The sequence below is a fragment of the Abrus precatorius genome, unplaced genomic scaffold (assembly GCF_003935025.1).
Source record: "Abrus precatorius isolate BTA unplaced genomic scaffold, Abrus_2018 Scaffold4, whole genome shotgun sequence".
Classification (NCBI taxonomy): Eukaryota; Viridiplantae; Streptophyta; class Magnoliopsida; order Fabales; family Fabaceae; genus Abrus; species Abrus precatorius.
The window spans coordinates 9720716-9744157 of record NW_020874384.1 but is presented as its reverse complement, the minus strand read 5'-3'; the positions used below and the strand labels follow the sequence as shown (position 1 = coordinate 9744157).

The following is a 23442-nucleotide window of genomic DNA, read 5'->3' as shown; positions in this document are numbered from 1 at the left end:
ATCAAACAGAGAGAGTGAAAATTAAGGGTTGGTGAAGATCAAGAGAGATATCACAGTTTAAAAAATATATATTTTAAGATTAATTTTATTAGAGAGTAAAAAATGAAAACAAATTATAATAAATTTAACACAGGATGCACCATAGGTTTAAGGCTTTAAAGTTATCTGACAAATTGGTAAATTTTATTTGAATATGAGATTATTTCTGCATGTAATATTTTACATATATATTATATGACTTTGATCAAATTAATTTCTTACGTAAAACTTCTATTGTCTTTCTGTTTAAGGGTTGTTAAACAAACTTCTACTTAAGGAACCAGGTTGTTGTCCCTTTGTGTAGTTGAAGAAACTACCTTGAGGTGAATTATTTTTAAACACCAAATTAATGTGTTTTTAATAATGATTGAGAGATTGAGAGAGCATTTGGAAAATAAATTTAAAAAACTTATTTGAATTTATCATATAAAAAATTTAGTTTATATTTAGTTAAGTTTTTCGAAGTGATGTTCAACTTTTTTTTATAATTTATTTTGATAAATTTTACAATAAAATTAAAAAGCTCCTTGAAGTGTCACTAAGGATTTTCTCTCACTATGTTTTTCTCTTCACAAGAAATAACTCTATTATTAAATCGAGATACTTAAATTAAATTATTATTAAAATAAGATCTTTGCTAAAGAGTTAGATCATAATAGACTTTACCGTATACATATTTAACTTATTTCTGACATAAAAAAGTTTAAGTTTGTCTTATTTATTGATATTAACTTTTTTCTTAAGACCTAACTTGATATTTTAAATTTTTTATTTAAAATTATATGTTATAGTTAGACCTTTTAATTAGGCTACCAAAACTATATGTTTAAGTTTTAAAATTGATTAACAAATCGATAATTTCATAGCATTATGGTAAAAATTTAATACAATAATAGCATCAGTATTGTTATTTACTAAAATTGGTCATTTTATTAGACTTAAAAGACTTTAAAAATATCTTGAAACTTGACTTGTCGTGAAAACTTGACCTTTTAAAACTAATAGGACCTTTAAAAAAAATCACAGAATTTTTTCTTTTCAACAATATGGCATGACTTATTTGATAAATAATTAGAAATGTTAAAAGAGGCTACTTAGTCCAATTTGAATGGACCCAATCCGAGTTTCAAGTTCTGTTAGTTCGCGTATAAAAATGCTGTTAATGTTATTGACACCACCCTTCAAAAATTTAGTTGAAAATCAATTCAAGGATTAAATTTTTAAAAAGTGGTTAATATATTTTAAAAACTTTTAAATTTTTGAAAGTGATTAATACATTTCAAAAGTTTATTTCCAAAAGAAACCGAAAAACTAGATGCAAAACCCATATTTTGCACCTAAGATTTGCAGGTAGTAGCTTCCAATATAATGCGATACTTGTGAGCCATTTTAAAAGAAAGAAATAGAAGGTCGTCTTACACACTGGCGATCCAGTCCGGCAAGGCTTTAGAAGCTTCCATTTACAATAACCACAAGCAAGCCTGAAACCAAAACTTCGATAAAATGTAATAAAAGCTGTTTTTTTCCAATAAATTTATAGAGAAGGCAACAGTTTACAACATCTTAGGCAACAAAATTATGACAAGGAGAAATTCTTTCGAGCTCTGGGAGAAAGAAACTTCTATCACCCTCTACTACTGAATGTGTACCACCTGAGTTACGTCGGTCATCACATCTACATGTATATTGATATGACAGCAGTCAACCAACTACAAGATATAACAAGGGGATACACATTCAATGGCACTTAGCAAGGGAAATCTCCTGGTCTTAGACCTAAAACTTTCTGTTACGATGTTAACCAGAAAATTTTCATCCTCCAAACAATATTGCAGAATTAATAAATAGTCTAGCAAAAGTGAATAACTCAATTTGGGGGGGAGGAGGTATATTAGAGCATCTATATACTTGATGCTGAATTGTGGGAATTTGCTTCTTGTTTGAAATGTGAGAAGTGTTTACAGTCATATATGGCGACTTTTAGCAAGCCACATTTTGTTTTTGTAATATAGGATAGCATTATGGCGTCCAGGTGTAACTCACCTTCAGTACACTTTTCATGAGGAAACAATGTCAGTCCACTAGATATTACTATATCACAAGTATTATGAACAAATACCTTTCAAATCCTCCTCTAATTTTAAAAATTTTTAAGTGCTTTATGCAAGTACATCTTCCGAGCTCTAAATCACGGATTCCAGAAGAAATATCTACAGGTCACATGACAGTATCTTTTTGGTCTTCATATCATTAAGTCATATGACATTCCGTTTTGGTCTTCTGCAGTTCTCATTTCCATGATATAGTGCAAAGCAACAAATATCCTTGAGAAGACCACTTATCAAGCATCACAGAATGCAAATAATACAGCTACTGTTTACCAAAAAAACAACAATAAATCCATATTCATTTCCTTACTTCCCTTATAGAAATCCCTAAGAAACACTTGAAAAATAAAACAAAGGAGGAGTTACCGTCTTCTCTCTTTTCATTTTCCCCCTTCACTTATAAGCAGTATACGTAAGGTTCTTTTCTGTCAGGAAGCAAATCTGAGTTGATCGCTTGACTTCTGACCATATTGAATAACTAAACTTGACCAACCAGGGAAATACCACCGTCCTGTACTCTGTTGTCTTTAATTAGTGCTGTCAGATGCTTTAAGGCTTGTGAAATTTCATCATAACTGGGATGTAATATATCACCCGCCAGAAATAAGTTAATCTTTTGCCCTACTACAATCCAGCTACACCCAGGCATCTTTTGGATATCTTTCTCAATCATTGTTCTCCTCAAAGATCTAGCTTCATCCCAATGTCCTGATGCAGCATACATATTAGAAAGCAGAACATATGGAGAAGAATTTTGGGGTTCTAACTCAATAAGTTTCTTAGCTGCCCTCTGTCCCCTTTTTTCATCCCCATGTATTCTGCAAGCACCCAATAAATTGGCCCAAATCATAGCATTGGGTTCAACTTCTAGTTTGTCAATGAACTCTTCTGCTTCTCTGAGAAAACCCCACCTACCAAGAAGATCAACCATGCAAGCATAGTGATCTACTCTGGGCTCAATGCCATAACGGTTTACCATGACATTAAAAATTTGACGACCCTCATAAACCCACCCTGCATGGCTACAAGCAGTAAGCACTCCAAGAAATGTGACATCATCTGGGGTAACACATGACTGAGTCAGCTCATAAAAGACTTTCATGGCACTTTCTGCATAACCATTTTTTGCAAATCCAACTATCATCGAATTCCAAGAGATCACCTCCTTTTTAATAGCCAATTCTTCAAAAACTTGAACAGCACTTTTTACGTCCCCACATTTAGCATACATATCTACAAGGGCACTGCTGGTTAACTCATCTAAGTCAAAACCAGTGTGAAAAACTAGAGAATGTATCTCTTTACCATCTTGCAACGAGGATAAGAGAGCACAAGCACGAAGAATAGTAACAAATGTTGCTTGGTCAGGTAAGATATTGTTGTCACGCATTTCATGATACAAGTTTAAGGCTACATCACTGCACTCATTTTGAATATGTCCTGAAATTAAAGCAGTCCACAGCACAATGCTTTTAAGGCAAGAAAACTCTGAGAAAAGAATGTTTGCATCTGAAATCCTTTGTGAGTCCATATACATGCCCAACAAAGAGGTCCCTAAGAACTCACTACCACATAAGAGACCGCTCTTTACTATAGCACTATGGATCTGCATGCCTAAAATTGCCTTGGGTGGCCCCTTACAAACATCTATGAGCGTTGCAAATGTAATTTCGGATGGTTTCAATCCCAATACCTGCATCTCATGAAGAAGATTAACAGCTTCTTTTGTGTCTTTTAGAGCATAGCCTGCAATCAGAGCATTCATGGAGACCACACTCCTCTCAGGCATGCTAGAATAAATTTTACGTGCATCTTCAATGACCCCACACTTAGAATACATGTCAATAAGAGAACTTCCAGCAAAAAGGTTTATTTCTAGACCCAACTTAACTGAGAGGCAATGGAACTGCATTCCTGCATCCAGTACCTTTACATTTCCACAAGCACTAAGTATACTGGCCAAAGATACCTCATCAGGTACTATGCCATGTAAATTCATTTTCTGGAACATACTGAAAGCATCAATCTCTTCTTCTTCTTGCACGTATCCAACAATAATGGCATTCCAGGAAATGCTATCTCGGGATGTCATGTGCTCAAACTGTTTCCTGGCTTCCTTCAAAGCCCCAGCCTTAGCATACATATCTATCAATGCATTGTTCACACATAAATTGGATGTAAATCTTTTCTTGATGATAGCTGAATGCAACTGGCGACCGATTTCTAGGCATTCAAAGCAAGCACACGAACTCAAAATGCTAGTGTAGGTGAATTCATCAGGGTCAACTCCACGTGTCATCATATCCAAGAACAACTCCATGACATTACTTAAATAACCATTCTGTGAATAAACTCCAAGCATGGCATTCCAGACAACCATATTTTTCTGAGATATAGCATCAAATACTTGCCTTGCAGCATCCAACATTTCACATTTACCATACATGTTGATCAGAGAACTTCCAACGTACATACTGGAGTCAAAGCCTAGCTTGATAGCCTCTGCATGAACTAGGGAGCCATGATCCAAGGCTGCCAAGCTGGCAATTGCACTTAAAACACTCGCGAGTGTGGATCTGGAGGATTTTATACCATGCTTCCTCATTTGATGAAAGAAGGAAAGAGTCTCCTTATAATGGGCTCTCTTGGCATGACCAGAAATCATGACATTCCATGCCACAACATCACAGACGGAGATAGGCATCTGTTCAAACAAGAGGCATGCATCATGCAGCTTGCCTAAAGACATGTAAGCATTTAAGACAGTGACAAGCGCCACTTGGTCTGCATAACAAAGAGCAGCACTGTTGCGCATTTTGTCAAATATGTGGAGTGCCTCCTCGGGCAACCCAAGTTGAACATAACCAGAAATTAAAGCGGTCCAAGAAACAGTATCCACGTGAGGCGAAGGTGCTGAGTCAAATAGGGTGCGAGCACAAGAGAGAGAATTGCATTTGGCATAATAATGGATAAGAGCACCCTGACAGAATGAGAAGGATTCAAAAGCAGACTTAATTGCACGAGAATGGAGCAGCTTGCCAAACTCAGCATTGTGGAGTTTCGCACAGGCAGACAAAGTGATAGCAAGGGTGAACTGATTTGGCGAATGACCTGAGTTGATGAAAGAAGCATAACAGTGAAGCACCTTTTCCAACAAACCTTGCCTCGAGAACATGCAAAGAATGGAATTCCAATCCTTCCCAATGCCGCCATTGGATTCGTAATTGTAGGACTTCGGACACTGAATACTCCAATCGCAATACCCTCTCTGTCTCAACCGCCATTTCCCTACAACTGCCACGCGCATCAATATCCCAACACAACTCTCCTCTGTGCTCTCTGCTCTCTGCTCTGTGCTCTCTGCTTCTTTATTTTATAAGTCAATTCCTCTCTCTGTTAACTTAAGAGCGCTGCATTTTGAATTATTTTAATATGGTGACTAAAATTTGAATTATTTTATAAATTAAAAAATATTTGAAATGATAATTTCACAAGCTTGGTTTAAAAAGAATAATGTCAAAAAATAAATAAATCAAGTCGCAAGATAATTGTTGTAAACACGACATCCTACAGAAAAAATTTTATATGATTCGGGATTTCGGTGGTTCCGACCAATCATTGCTAGACATATCACCAATTTTAATACATATGAAACGCTGATTGGTCGAACTAGCATGTTTTGGGATTTAGTATTGCAATTTAATCGTTTGCAACCTTTCTTGCTAACGGAAGCCAACGTTGCTGCAACATTTCCCTAGTGCAGTGAGATTATTTTTACATGATAAATACCTTTTATACTTTACTCTGTGGGAGCTGTACTTGGCCAGAGAAAAGATAAGCATTTTCAGCCTATTTATTATGCCAACATGACCCTAGCAAGTGCTTAAGAAAACTACAGTACAACTGAGAAAGAACTATTGACTGTGGTGTTTGCGTTTAATAAATTTTGTCAATATTTAATTCTTTCTAAAGTTATAGTGTATGTTGATCATTTTGTGTTATGTTATTTGCTAACAAACACTGATGCAAAGCCTACACTAATGAGGTGGGTCTTGTTGCTACAAGAATTTGACCTAGAAATCAAGGATAAAAATGATTCAAAAAATTTGGCTGCTTATCATTTGTCAAGGTTGAAAATTTCCAGTATGGAGGAAGTAGATGAAAAGAGCATTAGTGACAAATTTCCAAAAGAATACTTGTATAATGTGGTAACCGCTTCTGATTTTTATTTACCATGGTTTGCAGATTTTGCTAACCATTTGGTAGCTAAGGTTTTACCACAAGAGTTTTCATATCAGTAAAAGAATAAATTCTTTTTTGATTTGAAATACTACTTTTGGGAGGACCCATATCTGTTTTGAATTTGTGCAGAGCAGGTTATTAGAAGGTGTGTCACACTGTGAAGGATGAAAAATTTTAGGACACTGTCATACTGGCCTTGCTGGAGGTCATTATTCTGGGAGTAGGACAACTAAAAAGGTGTTAGAATCCGAATTTTATTGGCCTTATATTTTTAAGGATGCTCACAAGTATATTGAGTTGTGTGATAATTGCCAGAGGTCAGGTAATATTTCTCAAAAAAATGAAATGTCTCAGAATTACATCCTAACTTGTGAAATTTTTAGTGTTTGGGGGATAGATTTTATGGGATTTCCTAGTTCTAAAGAGAATAAATACATTTTAGTGGCTATTGATTATTTGTCCAAATGGGTAGAGGCACGAACTTTACCTACTAATGATGCAAGGGTAGTCACTAGGTTCCTTAAAAAGATTTTTTCACGATTTGGCACACCAAGAGCTTTAATTAGTGATAGGGGTACACATTTTTGCAATACACAACTTGAAAAAGTTCTGAATAAATATGGAGTCACCTATAGAATTGCTATCCCATATCATCCATAAACGAGTGACCAAGTTGAAGTAATTAATACGGAGTTGAAAAAAGTGTTGGAAAAAATAGTAGAGAAGAATAGGAAGGATTGGGCTGAGAAGTTGAATGATGTCTTGTGGGCTATCAGGACAACTTTTAAAACTTCCATAGGCACTACACCATATAGGCTTATGTTTGGTAAAACCTGTCATCTCCCAGTTGAATTAAAACACAAGGCATTTTAGGCAATCAAATCCCTGAATATGAATCTTGATCATGTAGGTAACAAAAGGATGATGCAATTGAATGAATCGGAAGAATGGCGCATGGAAGCCTATGGAAACTCCAGGATCTACAAAGAAAGGATGAAGGTCTATCATGATAAAAAAAAAAGTGATTTAGTACTGTTGTACAACTTTTGCCTCAAACTATTCCCAAGTAAACTCAAATCCTGTTGGTCTAGGCCATTCACTGTGCATGGGGTATTTCCTTATGATACAATTGAATTAACTCATCAAGAAAAAGAAAATTTTAAGGTGAATGAACATAGGCTAAACTGTACTAGGGGGTCAACTTCAAACTTTTGCAAATGAGGAGTTTAAACTCCTCCATGTTGAATGTTAAATTACATCATATAGTTTAGGTTGGGTAGGTTTAGTTTATTTTAATTTAGTCATTTATCTGCTCATTTATTTATATTTTTGCTATCATAAAGAGAGAGAGAGAGAACAGTGATATACACGGTTGCAACCTTCAACGCCCCTACTCACCGCACCAAGTATGATAAACTGAAAAATAAAGTTTGGGACTAGAGCAAATTTATTGATTGGGACGTTCTGCATTACTATTATCTATTTGAAGAAGTGAAGGAATTGGTAGGAGTGGGGCATTGGAAAAATCTATTTTCTATTACTGAACCTGCATATAGAGAGCTTACATTAGAATTTCTCACCACTCTGGTTGTTGAAAAGAAATTTTTTGGTTGCAATTCTGAAGGCTTTATTTAGTTTCGAATAATGCAAAACATGTATAAGATGAGTTATTCTAACTTCTCTGTCCAAATGGGGCTTTATAGCTCTAATTTTGTACTCATTGAAAAGTACCGACAACTAGCCCATATCCTCTTTTGGGTTGCTCCAATAAAGATTTTTGGAAGAGGGTTAGTGTTATTGATAAGGATTGGAATCCTACTCACTCCAAGTACTCTACATTGAAGAAACCAGCTTGGAGGTATGTCCATGCTCTGTTAGCTCACACTTTAACCGGGAGAGGTCACAATTTTGGAGTTGTGGGTACAAAGGACCTAGAATTCTTGCGTAGCATGATTGACAAGATCCCCATTCACCTTGGTATCTACCTAGCAAAATTTTTATTCTCTCAAGCCAGTGATGATCGGGTGTGTGTATTTGTGCGGGTTCGTATGTAACTTGTTTGGCTAAGAGATTAGGAATTTTGAGCGATGTTTTTGGTTTCACTCTAGTTAATCACATGGTCCTTATTTTACACGACACAATGAAGGCCATGCACTTTGAACCTGCCCCTGTCAGTGCCCATGCTGATACACATGATGAGCCCTTTGATGAGCTCCCATCTCCCGCACCTAGGGTAGACAGTCCCCTTGCACCTACTAACGATCTTAGCATCTTTCAGCATCAGCTACAACATAGCATCGCGTCCTAGCGGACTTTGAGGAGCAGCCATAGAGACTTTATTCACTGTTTGGCTAGGTTGGAATCCACAGTTGAAGCCAACTTTATTGCTCTATTTAGTCATTTTGGTATCTCTACACCAACAGTTCTCCATCCTACTCCATCTCCTTCTCACTACCTTCTTAGTCCAGATGATGAAGACTTAAATGATGCTAGTGCAAAATTTTAGTCTGCAATTAGGATAGTCTTAGTTGTTGGATATCTTTTAGTTATGTTATTTTCAGAATTTCAATTGCTCTTGTCTCTTTATTGCGTTATTTTGATTGTTCCTTTCCTTTTGTCATTTTGAACTAAGTTGAATTTTCCTATAAATTCATTTTGGTCAAGTTTCTTCTTCATTTGAATCTCAGATTAGCTATGACTCTCACCACTCTTTGCTTATTTTTATTGCTTTTCAGGAAAATTTTAGTTTGTGGTGTCTTACATTTGATTGAGGACAATGCAAATCTTACAATGTGGGGTGGATGTTTGTAAATGCCTGAATTGAATTTTTATTTTGTTCTTGAGCAAATATTGAGTTAGTCTTGCTTTTGCATCAGAGATTATATTCCTGGATAGTTTATATAAATAAAATATTTTGTTAAGAAAGGGGGGATTATATACAATTATGTTGGTTATTTGAATTGTGTTTTTAATTGTTTCTCGATTGAAGTATCATAAGACTTTTCTGATTTAAGGACCTTAAATCTATGCCAAATGTTTAAAAATCTATGCAATTGATATAATAATTAATATCTGAAAAAATTGGGGCTCTGCTTAAAAATAAAAGAGCATGTCATATAAGCATAACTAGTTGAATGTGGATCGTAGACAATGTCTGAATACCACATCCTAAAACCTCAAAATTATTTGAGGTACCGAAGTGGAAAGCAGGGGATGAAATTTCCATTAGTATCTTGTGCTAATTGGGAAGGAGCATAAAATACACCCTGTTAGTCGATCATGACTCAAAGTGAAGAAAATTAAATAACACCTTGTTGAATACTTCAAAGTTTTGAGTTTTATTTTTTTTAAGAACTAATGATAGAAAGGTCCTTATTCAGTTCTGTCTGAAGTTACAATGGTAAAGAGGAAAAGAAGGTACAATTTGATGTTTAAAAATTATTGTTCCTCTAAAACTAATAATAATAATAATAATAATAATTCAAAAATTTGATTCTTTGTTATCAATAGTAAATTTGCTCTATTTCTTTGCTTGGGGACAAGCAATCGTTCAAGTTTGGGGAAATTTGATAAATACCTTTTATACTTGATCCTATAATGTAATTCACGAATGATAATTGAGATTTTGAGTTACTCATTGAGAGTATTGTTATTAAGTATATTTTTTCATTCATATTTCAAGAAGAAGGATCAAGAAGTGAGAGCTTAAAAAATATTGAAAATTGAAGTAAGAGAAGAACCAGAGATATACACGGGTAAGTACACGCCCGTGTATATAAATGTGTACCTCACTGGTCACGTCAATTGAAGCACATCATCAAAATCAGAGATGTACACAGTCAAAGTACATGAACGTGTACATTGGCGTATACTTTTCAAAAAAACTGTGAAGGGTAAATATTAAAGATCAGAGATGTACATGGTCAAAGTACATGGCCGTGTACATTGAACGTGTACTTTTAATGTATGTCAGAATTAAACTTTTGCAAGAAAATGAACCCTTTGACTACCTCTATAAAAGGAAACTTGACATAGAAATCTAGGGATGTTGTTTTTGGAAAAGAAGAGTTAGTGATAGCTGGGAGAATGGAATCAGGCTCTCTAATTTCTCTCTTTTGTAATTATAGTTTCTACATATTTAGGTTCTAATTTTTCTTTGAGTATCTAGATGTAATGAATCCTATGTGACCAATCTTCTTAATGCTATTTTATGTTATCTTCTCTTGAGTTTAATTGAGTAGTATTAATTGTTGGTTGATGATTCAATTATCTCCTATCTTATTTTCTTGTTTGATTTTAAGTAAATATCTTGCATGAAATTACCATTACTCAATTAAAGGGACTTGAATGCATTTCTAGAGATAGAAAGATATAATTTTTCCATATTAGGAATAATCCTAATAATGAAATTCATAATGAACTTAATGCAATTTAGGAAAACTAATTAAGAAGGAGATTTCGATTATTCAACTGAAGGTTAGATGCCATCATCCTTGAGATAGGTATTAGTTTATTTTAGGAGTTCCTGCATCAACAGGGATTAAAACTAAGTAGTTGATGGAGAATTCCAGTTATTTGGACACTTAAGAGGATTTACAATGTATATACGCACTTATTTCTCTTGAATACACTTAGTCATATTTTTCTAGATTTTATTATCATAGAAATCTGTTTCTTTTTAATTGTTATTCTTTTTAGTTCAGCAAAATTTATTAACATAATTTCTTTGCTTATAGTTAGGGATAGAAACAGGACAGAGTAGGCTAGACTTTACTCTAAATAGGCCCAGCCTAATTATTAGGCCTGAGCTTGACCTGTTACCTGTTAAAGGCTTTATTTTTAGTTTGCGCTAGCCCAAAACCTCTTAAAAAAGCCTGCTACAAAAAAAAAAATCTTAATATTAAATGAAAATATAATTATTTTATTATTAAATTAGTTTACACATTTTTAAATTTTTATGTGTTATTGATAATTATTAAATGATTGTAATGATTTTTATATAATTTTATAAATAATTCTTAAAATATTATTTGAGCATTAATTATAAATATTTTCATATTATAAAATTTTTATAAACTTTTTAATTTAATTTTATAAAATTATTAAAGTATTAAATGTTTTAATTATTTTTTATGATAATTATATTATTTTTGTGTAAAGACATAAAATTGATAAAAAAAATAATACTCATAAAATTTGTTGAATCAGCTAAAAAAAATATTATTTTTAAAAAGGTAAAAAAATATCATCATTATAAAAATTGTAGATAAAAAAATTTATATTATAAAATTTATGAATGCAGAAAAATAACATGAGCATAATAAAAATTAATAAAATTTATATTTAAATTAAAATAACTTTTATCTTAATAAAAAAATATGTGATAAAACTTAATATAAAAATTTAAACTCAATGCAATATATATATATAGACAATAATAATAACTATTAAATTAAAAAATAATTATAAAATATTTAATTTATTTATTTTATTAATTTTTTATTTTAAATTAACAAATATATATAAAATTAAGTATATTATAACATTAATATAATATAGAAAATTTACTGGTACAAGACATTAAAATATATATTTATATATTATATATAAATTGATAAATTAATTAATAATATAATTTTTTATTTATATTTTTTTGTTTAACTAAAGCAGGCTAGGTTGCAGGCCCTTATTAGACAGTCTAGTCTGTTTCTATCCCTACTTGTAGTCGTTAACAATTGGATAATTAAGGAAGTAAATTTTAGTAACAATTTATGTGGATACAATACTTGGTATTCTACTTTTTTTTTGTAATATTACTCTAATAATGGGTGCACTTACTCAATATACGATTTTTATACACTATGACCCAAAAATTATATTGTAAATTTTTTTGCAAAAAAATTACATAGCTCGTGAATTGGATCAACTCAATTCAAGTCAAAAAAACACTATCACCTTTACTTCCAACATCATCTATTTGCATGGTTGTTTGGAAACTTCACGTTAATATTATATTAATAAGATTCAAAGGAGAAAAAAATTATTAAAAAAAAGGAGAAAATGATATATATATATATAATGATGTGGGTAAGAGTATGACTGAAATGGATTATATTAAGCTTCAAAAGATATGATCTAACTATTTTTTTTTAATGTTTAGAATGATCTTACTAAAAATCAACTTAAGCTTAAAAGTCAATTTTGTAATAACGTATTTTAAACGAGTTAATAATTTTAAATACATTAATGAATTTAAACTTGTATTCAAGTAAGTGAATGCAAATCTTTAAATAAATCAATAGACTTATAATTTTAAAACATCATGGTAAAATTTCAATATAATGTTGTCTTCATCATTATTTGCTGGCACGTTAGGTTTAAAAGTCTTTCTAAATAGATTAAAACTTATTTCTTTTAATTAAATAAACTTTTACAATAAGTCTTAAGAAGCATTTGAAATCACTTGAAAAAAAAATGAGAATGATCTATGACTAAAGAATATTATTTAATTTATTTTAATAATTTTTTAATAAACATATCAAAATAAAATTTTATGATCAAATTTATGTTATAACTTTTAATACAATAACAGTTTTTTCAACAACTATTTTCTTAATTCAAGCTTGTTTGAAATATCTTACGAAAAGAAGTTATTACTTCTATATGCTTTTTTAGCTTATTTTGTTAAAATGTTTAGTGTAACTTATTAAAAAAATAATTTGTAATTTTTTAATAAAATTTATGGTTAAATTTAAAATGCAAGTTGTTATGTAAAAAATATATTGAATAAATGATTAATAAATTGTATATCTAAACAAATCTTAAAATATTTACGGAAACACGCCCTTAATCTAATTTATTGAGTATATTTGATATGATATTCTAAGTCTAGTGTAAGTTATGATTTAAGGTTTAGGATATCCGAAGTATACAACCACACAGAACAAAAGAAAAAAAAAAGCATATAAAAACTTTGATTGAATAAAGGAAGAAATTTGCTTATATTTAAATGGCATAGAGTTAATCTATTAACTTTAGTATTGATTGAAAGGAATTGTACTAAATGAAACTGATTATAATAATTTAATAAACGTTTTGCATCTTTAAAAATTTGAATATAAATTACTTTTGAAAATACTTATTTTAAAATATCCTTAATGCTTGTACAAATGTGGGGGCAACCTGAATATTAATAGGTTGAATGGTACAAGAACTTGAGAGAAATTCCCTAATCTGAAGTACTCTATCTTTCTCCACGTTGTTCGGGTGTTAACCCTCCCTTTCCACAGCTGGGACAACTCTTTAGACCAAATCCTTGACAGTCAAAACATCTAAGCCAATAGAGGTTAGAAGCTGATTTTAAGCGAGTAAAATATACAGATAAAATGATATATAGTGCAAGGGATGAAAATAACTTACTTCCACCGTTCAAAGATATTTCCATTCTTTTTATTCTTTCCACTCCCCTGTCAGACTCCGAAGTAACTAGCTTTCAGAAATTGTTACTGGTAAGGTAAAATAGTAATATCCCAACATTGATTGTTCTAGATTTTCTCTTTTATTGCAGTAGAAACTAGATGTCCAATTTTTACTTAAATAAAAATAGACTCATTTAAATAAATTTTTAAAATATTGACAAAAAAATTAAGAAAAGTTCGCTTAATCGAATTTAAAGTTAGTTTAAGTAAATATTTTTTAAGTCATTCACTTTTTTCGCTGACTCACACCGAGCATTCTCTTTCACTTCTCTTACTTTGTTCTTTTTTATTTTTTAAATTCACTTAATCGAATCTATTTTGTTTAAACAAAAATTAGATGTCAATTTTTGACACAACTAGCAAAAATTGAAATCCCTTATCATCTTACCTTAAAAGTAAAGATGTATTGACTTATTCGCAAACTTATGAAGAATAAAATTAAGTATATATTAAGTTCAAAATATTTAATTCACTTGATTATATTTATGTAATGGGATAAAGCATTATATATATATATATATCACTGGTCGAGTGAAAAAATAGACCACACTATAAATGCATAACTCAATGACGCAGGGAACAGGCTTAAAGAATAGCAGCACCTTACACCCAGGACATTCGATTGCTCCTTTTCCTCCGCAAGTTTGGCAATTTTTGAGTATCTGCAGACCATTTTCAGAGACCAGATACGAGAAGATTAGTGAAGTAAGGTCTGATAGACATGCTATTTTGTAGAACCATACAATTCAAACGGACAAGTGGTTCTGAATTATGATTAATTTCTGAATCCAGAAATTCCAGGAAAAGTATTTCGAACAATAAAAGGCATTTTAATCTACAGATTCATGAGCTCAAGAACACACCGAATTAAGTGAAAATCCTCCGGATTTTGCAGCAAAAGCAGTGACGGTGCTATGTCTTCGGCGTACGATTGGCTGAAGCGGAGGTTGACGAGCGGATGGCGGTGGAGGCGCCAAGCCGTTGCAACAAACACTGATTTGGTGCATCTTTTGCTGTTTAGTTGGCTGTCTCTTGCCATAAGTGGATAATAATAAGAAGACAGTTTTTGACGTGTGGTGGTATTTTTTTTATATATATATTTAAACATTTCATAATTTTTTTTATCTAATTAAAATTATTAATATAAATAAGAGTGAGTATTTTTCGTTTTATTAACATATTATATTTTATTGTAATACATTACAATAAACAAGTAAACATTATTTATTCCTTTTTTTCTCTCCTTATTCTCTCGTTTTATACATAAAAATTAAAATACCAGTAAGTTCAAAAAAACTACTTGGTATTTTTACTTGCGTGCTTGTTATTAATAATTCAGCGAAGTTTAAATTATAAATTTAAAATAGTATAAATTATGTAAAATCATGGATATTTGTGCATCAGTATTATTTTTAGTGAAAATATTAATGATGTAAGAAGTTTTTTTTTTTTTGTATTAATTTTATAAAATTATTAGTCAAATATACTATCCAATGCAAAAAATAAAATAAAAATCATATTAATAACTCTAGAATTGTGGTATTTAATGATGAATTATGCATGCAAATATACTGACTTTAAAAATACCAAGTAGAATTTTTAAACATTATTAATTATACTTGGTATGTATAGTTCAAAGTCTTTTGGGATAGTATTTCCCTTCTTTAAACTTCTCCCTTTAAAAGAACAAGACATATGTGCATCATGACAAGGAAAAATCATATATCTTTGAGCTAGAGTTATATTTAAGATAGTTTTTAGCACGAGCATAATATTTATAAACATAATTAATTAAAACTGTAACATATATTAATCACCATAATAAATTTATTTTAATATTATCTTAAATTTATACTTAATAATGTTTATAATTAGACTTTTAAAATTATGGATTAAGTGATAAAATTCAAAAGTAAGGCAACAATAATGATATTAGAGAAAAGTTTTAGCATCTTCAAATGTATATAAAAAGTTATTAATTTTTTTAGATATATGACTTTCAAAGAAATTAGAAATTTTTTTATCTAATTCTATTTATTAGAGAGCAATTAGACTCATGCCCGAAAATATACAATAAATAATATTTTTATTTGTCAAATTTCTGCAGTCTAAATATATGAATCATGCATCAACAAAATTTTGTGATATAAGCATTGAATAAAATAATTTTTAGATATTATAATACCTAATTTTATTCATACTTACATAATATATTTTATAATTAGAAAAGTAAAAAATTAAAATAAATTTATTACCTTTTTTGTATTAAAATTTCAAAGTTTTTTATGTTTTTTAAAATTTGTCAAATATTTATGTTATAGAAAATTATATTTAAATTTACTAAACGATAAATAATGAATCTTGATTCAAGTATATAAATATCCAATAAATATAAATATTAAAACTATCATCTACACAAATATAAATTGCATATAAATGATTTTTTTATTAATGTATAAAACATATTATAATACTCTACTAAGACTCGGACCTAATCTAGTAATCTAGTTTTTTATTCATAGTTTTGGTCCACGTTTTTTTTTCTCATTTTGCCGAGAAAGAGGGGTTGGTCTTGTATACCCAACGTGCGGTTCAACTCAACGGCCTGTCCCCTGTCCGTGTGTAACTTAGTACGTGGCTTACAAGTATATTGAACTATAATATTTTATAAAAAAGACTAACATATCATATATAATTTATTAAAAATACGTTTTCTAAATTTAAATAAAACAAATTAGTATAAAAAATCAGATAAAAAATTATTATTATTTTGCATATTTTTTCAGAACAAACCATGATTATATGGAAATGTGCAGGTAAAAGAGTTTGCCTTGCTTTAAAAATTGAATATAAAAGATTACCAAATTAATAATCATAATAAATAATGTATTTACCCCTCAATTAAATGAGCGGAATAATCTGTATTTACAAAAACGTAAATTTATTTCTAAAATAAGTATATTCACTTACTTTGAAATTATAATTAATTAAAATCACATTATACTTTGAACTAAATAAAGCATCCGTATACTTTTGATTATTTGAAATAATTCACTAAAAAATAACCTTTTTAATTGATAAAATTATTCAAAATTTAATGTATTTAAAATATGCGCTAAAGCATAAAATTGATCTTAATTGCAAATTTTAATTAAAATAATAATAATAATAATAATAAATTTTTGAAGCCGTTTGGCTTCAAACGAATGAATAGGTTAGCTGAATAGGGATGCGAGGGAGGGGTTGCCATGTTTATAATTATTATTATTAATTTCTATAATCACATCGACAGCGGAAGAGTAATTGAAGGTGAAGAAAGAAAGCATTGGATTGGGTTTGAGTGTGTAGGAGTTCGAATTAGTTGGAGAATGCGAAAATTAGATTTAGAAAGATGGAACGGAATAGATAGATAGATAGTTAAATAGATAGGTAGATGGCGAAATCGGAGAATAAGAATATGGGATCAACATCTGCTTCGGCAAAAGTTCACCCTGCCAATGATCCCGAACTGGATCCCGACGCTTACGCCCTTGAGAAGTTCAGACTCTACGAAACTAGAGCGGTAATTGATTGATGCAATTTTTACACAATTAGTTAACCGATTATTGTTTGTGAGCATGAAATGGAATTGGAACTGGAATTGCAGAGGTTTTACCTGATCGGGAGTGATCGGAACAAGAGGTTCTTCCGTGTGCTGAAAATTGATCGATCAGAACCTTCCGATCTGAATATCAGCCAAGACCCGGTGTTGTATTCAACCCAGGAAATCAAGAGCTTGCTTCAGCGAATTGGCGAAGGTAACAGGGCCACCGGAGGCCTCACTTTTGTCGCTAAGGTTTTTGGGATTGCCGGTTAGTTCCTATCTCTATATCATTTACGTAGGTCAATTCCACCACTTAAATATTGTTATGTCTTCTAATTCTTTCTCCCCAGGTTGCATCAAGTTTCTCGAGTCCTACTATTTGATTCTTGTTACTAAGCGCAGACAAATTGGTTCTATTTGTGGCCATGCAATCTATAGCATTAAGGAGAGCCAATTGATAACCATTCCACATGTTTCAATTCAATCTGATATAGCTCATTCTAAGACTGAGCTCAGGTAATTAGCACTACTACTGCCACTTCTAACAACTTCAACTTCATAACAAATTAACATTTCTTTCTCTTGCTGCAGGTACAAAAAGCTTTTGTCTAGTGTTGATTTGACCAAGGATTTTTTCTTTAGTTACACTTACCCTATAATGCAAAGTTTGCAAACAAACGTCTCGTCCAATCAAGAGGGAGGGATGTCTTATGATAATATATTTGTTTGGAATGCCTATTTGACGCAAGCAATCAGATCAAGATGCAATAACACCATTTGGACCATAGCTTTAGTTCATGGCCATTTTAGGCAGGTATGTAGCTTCCATCCTGCTGTCTGTCATTAATGATAGTTTGTTATTAGTCAAATGTGAGCTTACCTACTCTTATTTCAAGCACACTTTTCATTAAAGATCAGTTAAAAATTTAATATTATTTATAAATTTCCTGCTATTAAAGCAAGATTAACATTGTCTGAACTTTACCAGTATGAGAGTTGGGATTCTTGGTTTAGAATAAATGTGTGGTTGGTATTTTGCACATTGGATAACCAATTCACGATTTTAAAAATGGCAGATTCGTCTATCAATCTTTGGGAGGGATTTCAGTGTTTCCTTGATTTCTAGACGATCAAGACATTTTGCAGGGACACGGTATGCTCTTACCTGATATTTCTTTCATGTTTTCCTTTTTATAATACAGTTGATTTAGATGTCATGAAATCATTGTGATAGTTTAAATTAGATAAATATTCTGTAAGTTTTCATGATTATTAGATTTTAATTTCATCCTTAAAAGTGTCATGTTAAATTTGTGGCTATAAATGATTGTTCTTTTTTAAATATATAATATAATAGCTTAAGATTGTTCCTCTGCCTTTCTCCGTGATTGAAGGTTAATGGAACTACCCGGTACACTGAAAATGTTTCCAACTTGTTATCTTATTAATGCAACAATTTGTTTTTGGAGTTGAGTGACTTGTCAGCTCAGCTGCAAACAGTAGTTATAGTTCCTTCAAAGGTGAAAAGTACTGGTTACAGACCATGTCAAACCACACAATAAACTACTTTGGTGTGGTTTGTTAGATAAGTAAGGATATTCTAATGGTTCAAGATAGTACAGATATAGGGTGTGTATACAAGTCTTAGTTCTATCCTACATTTGGTATGCATGTTGATAGAGTGGAGGCTAATATATTATTAATCCTATAATGTATTTATTGACTTTGGATCCCAAGACTGAGATAAAATTAGTTGTTTAGAGTTTCCCTGGTATGTAAATAAGATAAATTATACTCACACTCTGAGGCTTAATAAAATTTCACCTAACGCAACCTTTTTTGGTCTCTCTTCACAAACCTCCCTTAATTTATATAATAACATAACACCATGTACCCTTCTTAATAACATAAATCCCTATTGATTTCTTATGTCATTATCTGAATCAGGAGAGATTAAAGTAATGTAAAAAAAATGATGGGACATTGAGTGAAATTTGTTAAAATTCAGGGAGTGTGAATGCAATTTGCCACTAGAATTTTTAATGCAATTGTCACAACCAATTATAAATGGATTGCGATCTCCATTTTCTATTCTACAATTTTTCCTCAGGATTCAAACTACCTTGTAATACCAAAATTTGTTGGAGACCTCCATCAGAATATCACAATTGACAGATTTTGAATTTATTGTTATTTGTGGCACCCTAAAACTTCACAGGTTTCTCAAAAGGAAGAAAGTTGCCACCTTGTACAGAGGAAATTCCAAAAGTTGGATTTTTTAATTGGTAAAGAAATTTTATTAGAGAGAAAATATGATATGGAAGATATAGAGATCTTCCAAAACATTTGCTCGATACATCAATTGCTAGCATCCCAATCCAGCCAAATGCACCAGAAAATGGCATAAACTTCTTGTTTCAAAACATTTATTGCAAACCATCATATAATGGATGATAAACATTCAGGGCATACTGTGACAGCCTTTAGTGGTCGTATCTTTTTTGGGCTTCACTTGAAATCACACATCTGTCCCCTCATACAACTTGAAACTGGTCCACAAATAAAATATCATGAGGATTAAGATGCCAGGAACCACTTTTTACAACATTATGGAATCAAGTAATATGAGGCCAAATTTGACAAGGTTTAGCTGGGAATTGCAGTGAATCCCAGCTGTCCCCTGCCACTTGAAATCATCATACTGTATCTTTTGTGTGTTCAACATTCTTTGACTAAAGTGCAAGCTTAGGTTTAGATACAGTTAAACTTGAAACTTAGAACAATGTGAATTTACTGGTAAGTTGGTAACACAATGCTTATTGCTTGTGTATTTAATTATGCTTGTCTGCTTGGTTTAATGCTAATTAGCCTGCATCATGACAGATGACACTGCTTGGTTTGGTGGTGGTCGGAATTTCGAATACATAAAGCAACTAGCTGATGAGAAAACTATATATAACAAACGTTACAAATTCAATTTGTATAAATAAGAAGTCACTAATCTTTGGGGGATTGCTTCCATGATAAAAATGACTTGTAGCTATGTTTGGATGAAATGGACAATAGATGGAAATAAATAAATACAACAGAAAATAGTGAGAAAGAAAGAGATGAGAAATAAGATGGAAAAAATATGTTGTTTGGATGGATAGAAGGAGAGAAAGAAGTAAGAAAATTTTCTTAAACTTGTTTGGATGAAAAAAGAGTGAAAAAAGATAGGTAAGTTGTATTAAAAATATTTTTATAATAAGGTTTAATTATGTTTTTGGTCCTTATAAATATTGGACATTTTGTGATAAGTCCTTATAAAATTTTTTGTTAGAATTTAATTCCTGAAAAGTTAAGTTAGGACTAGTTAAGTTAGGATATAATCCCTACCATCAACTCCTTTTTGTTAAGTGCTGAGCTGGCTAATAGAGAGCTAGCTCAGCACTCGTACATGTCACATCATTTACTTTTTTATTTTTTAAAATTAATATTTGTAAATAAGTTTGAATATATATTATATATTTGCAAATAATCCCTTTCTTCTTCTCCTTCCCCCTCCCCTTCTCCTCCTCTTCGCTACCCACCCCACACCCCACACTCCCAACTCCAGCCCCACCCCTCCCCATTGCCCATTTCATACTTTCATCCTTGGAGATACATAGTTTCTTTCAGGTACCATTTCTTAGGAATAATCTCTTGCATAGCAAAATATCCCACCCTTTCTATTATTCTCATTTATTATTATTATTATTATTGTTGTTGTTGTTGTTCTTTGCTTTGCGTTTAGTTTATGTGTGATTTGTGAGGTGCACATTTTTTTCCTCATTCAAATTGGATTCTACCCCTACCTACCCTTTTTTTGTCTCCTGATCTTTCTTTAATGGTTCTCTTTGTTTTCCTTAAAGCATTGTTTTTTAGTATAAAATTGCGTATCCACACGTGATTCCCATTTTGGGTTTGGAATTTATTGTTGGAGATAAGGACAAGAGTTGCTACTTATTGGTGATATTTTGGATAAATTGTCATTCAAAGCATTGTTGCGCGATTGTTCTACCTCCAGTTTGGCACTTTCTCCGCATAGTAATTCCATATAAGAATCGGATTTGTCGTGGGTTTCTCATATTTTTTATTCAAAGCTTGCTAACCTGTCTTTTATGAACCGAATTTGGGTGCCTGCACCTAATGTTCAATTTTGGGTGCCAAGTTTGGGGCAAATTTTGTGTTTCCAATTTGTATCATTCTTCGTTTGCTTTGTCCCCATTTTTTCTGAATTTGTATCACTGCTAACTTGCCTGGAGTGCCGAGGCTGTGTATGAATTCTCATGGTGTCTCTAATTAAACTTGAGCATAGTTGTTAATCTCGGGTAGCGGAAAATAACGGCTAACTCCTAAAACGTTATAGCAGAATAGTGTATAACGGGATGATCGCTATTTAGGAGAAAATGAGAAGAATCTAGTTAGAAAGGGTTGGGGTTGGAGGTGGGAGTGAGATAGCGGAGAAGGGGGAGGGAAAAGGGATAGAGATTTATTTGCAATTATGTAATATATATTGAAGGACTTATTTGTAAATATTAATTTAAAAAAAACAAAAAACAAAATGACATGTGATGCCACTTAGAAGTGCTGGACTGACTCTCTGATAGCTAACTTAACACTTAACAGAAGGAAGTTAACGGCACGGATTAAATCTCAATTTCTTAACATTTCAAGGACTAAATACTAATAAAAAATTTATAAAGACTTATCACAAAATGCTCGATATTTATAGGGAATAAAAACATAATTAAGCCTTATAATAATAATAATAATTAAAAACTTATTTTAATAAAAATATAAAATTTTAGTATAATATTTTTTCTTTATTTTTTATTTTTAATATTATTTTAAAAGTTATTCAACATTAGATTATAATAAAAGAAAATTCCTCTCTTACCCCTTTTCATGGCAACATTGGTGAGAAAATGTAACAAACAATGGAAAAGATTATTTTCACTCTAAAATCACTGCACTAATTTTCTTTCCATGCATCCAATCAAAGCCATAGGGAAACAATTCCAAACTGGAAATAAATGATTACAGAAATGAATAGAATAAAAAGTTTCTAGTTTTCATTTATATTTGTAAAAGTGTGAAAGTTTTAAAGGATCTTTGATTTCCAAAGTATCAAAGCTGGAAACTGTATCACCATGCAGAGTTGGAGGACAATATAGTTGAGGAAAAGCTGTTGATAAGGATGGTAAAGGGGATCAAGGGATCTTGCTCTGTGGACTACTAAACAATTTAGGCAAAGACTGTAAAAATGAATCTGCTTGTGTATAATAGATTCTCCAAGAATTCCATTTATGAATGTATCTAGTGATAGGATTGGAAATTCCTTGTGAGTCAATTTATGAGGATTTTGGTTGTTTCAAAATCATAAATGCTGACATGGTTAGTTTAATCCACTAAATCTCATCATATGAAGGCAGTGTGTTCTAGATTTCACATATGGGATTTTAGCCTTGATGTCTGAACATCTACGTCCTCAGAATTCTTTACACGTGTGTGCTACTTCTCTGTGCAATTTATAAACATGAATCTGTTTTTGTATAATAGATTCTCCAAGAATTCCATTTATGAATTTTTCTAGTGATAGGATTGGAAATTCCTTGCGAGTCAATTTATGAGGATTTGGTTGTTTCAAAATCATAAATGCTGACATGGTTAGTTTAATCAACTAAATCTCATCATATGAAGGCAGTGTGTACTAGATTTCACTTCTTATGGGATTTTAGCCTTGATGTCTGAGCATCTACATCCTCAGAATTCTTTGCACGTGTGTGCTACTTCACTGTGCAATTTATAAACATGAATCTGTTTTTGTATAATAGATTCTCCAAGAATTCCATTTATGTATTTTTCTAGTGATAGGATTGGAAATTCCTTGCGAGTTAATTTATGAGGATTTGGTTGTTTCAAAATCATAAATGCTGACATGGTTAGTTTAATCCACTAAATCTCATCA

General features: G+C 31.5%; 3 protein-coding genes across 10 annotated transcripts in view; 1 reads left to right on the top strand and 2 right to left on the bottom strand.

Annotated features, from left to right (window-relative positions):
* Positions 1–1542: 1542 nt before the first annotated feature.
* On the bottom strand, positions 1543–5539 carry LOC113865192 (pentatricopeptide repeat-containing protein At3g09040, mitochondrial). The gene has a single exon (XM_027499589.1). It carries the CDS (start codon positions 5452–5454, stop codon positions 2626–2628), a length of 2829 nt encoding a protein of 942 aa, XP_027355390.1. The 5' UTR covers positions 5455–5539; the 3' UTR covers positions 1543–2625.
* Positions 5540–13532: 7993 nt separating this feature from the next.
* On the bottom strand, positions 13533–14916 carry LOC113865195 (protein PHOTOSYSTEM I ASSEMBLY 2, chloroplastic). Of its 2 annotated transcripts, XM_027499597.1 has the most exons (4): positions 14731–14916; positions 14470–14529; positions 13809–13855; positions 13533–13720 (listed from the first exon to the last, which is right to left on the bottom strand). In XM_027499597.1, exons 1-4 carry the CDS (start codon positions 14872–14874, stop codon positions 13633–13635), a joined length of 339 nt encoding a protein of 112 aa, XP_027355398.1. In that variant the 5' UTR covers positions 14875–14916; the 3' UTR covers positions 13533–13632. The 2 variants fall into 2 exon arrangements, with proteins under 2 accessions (XP_027355398.1, XP_027355399.1); XM_027499598.1 differs by lacking the exon at positions 13809–13855 and having other exon boundaries at positions 13616–13742.
* A 2112-nt stretch (positions 14917–17028) lies between these two features.
* The window catches only part of LOC113865193 (phosphoinositide phosphatase SAC1), a 29461-nt gene continuing 23047 nt past the window's right edge, over positions 17029–23442 (top strand). For 3 of the 7 annotated variants that reach the window (XR_003504968.1, XM_027499591.1, XM_027499593.1), the window contains exons 1-5: positions 17078–17429; positions 17514–17718; positions 17801–17966; positions 18042–18264; positions 18527–18603. Coding sequence is in view for 5 of the 7 variants with exons in the window: in XM_027499591.1 (XP_027355392.1) it covers positions 17301–17429; positions 17514–17718; positions 17801–17966; positions 18042–18264; positions 18527–18603 (800 nt within the window). In the remaining 2 variants the exon portion in view is untranslated. Of the gene's footprint in view, positions 17430–17513; positions 17719–17800; positions 17967–18041; positions 18265–18526; positions 18604–23442 lie in introns of all 7 variants that reach the window. The other 4 variants (XM_027499590.1, XR_003504969.1, XM_027499592.1 and 1 more) reach the window with 4 other exon arrangements.

Excerpts from the sequence above, each read along its gene's own strand:
- LOC113865195 (XM_027499597.1), bottom strand. The coding sequence starts at position 14,874 with ATGCACCAAATCAGTGTTTGTTGCAACGGCTTGGCGCCTCCACCGCCA. Across the intron at positions 14,530-14,730 it reads GAGGATTTTCACTTAATTCG|ATACTCAAAAATTGCCAAAC; the intron begins GTGTGTTCTTGA and ends AATGGTCTGCAG. Across the intron at positions 13,721-13,808 it reads AATATCTTTGAACGGTGGAA|ATGTTTTGACTGTCAAGGAT; the intron begins GTAAGTTATTTT and ends CTATTGGCTTAG.
- LOC113865192 (XM_027499589.1), bottom strand. The coding sequence starts at position 5,454 with ATGCGCGTGGCAGTTGTAGGGAAATGGCGGTTGAGACAGAGAGGGTAT.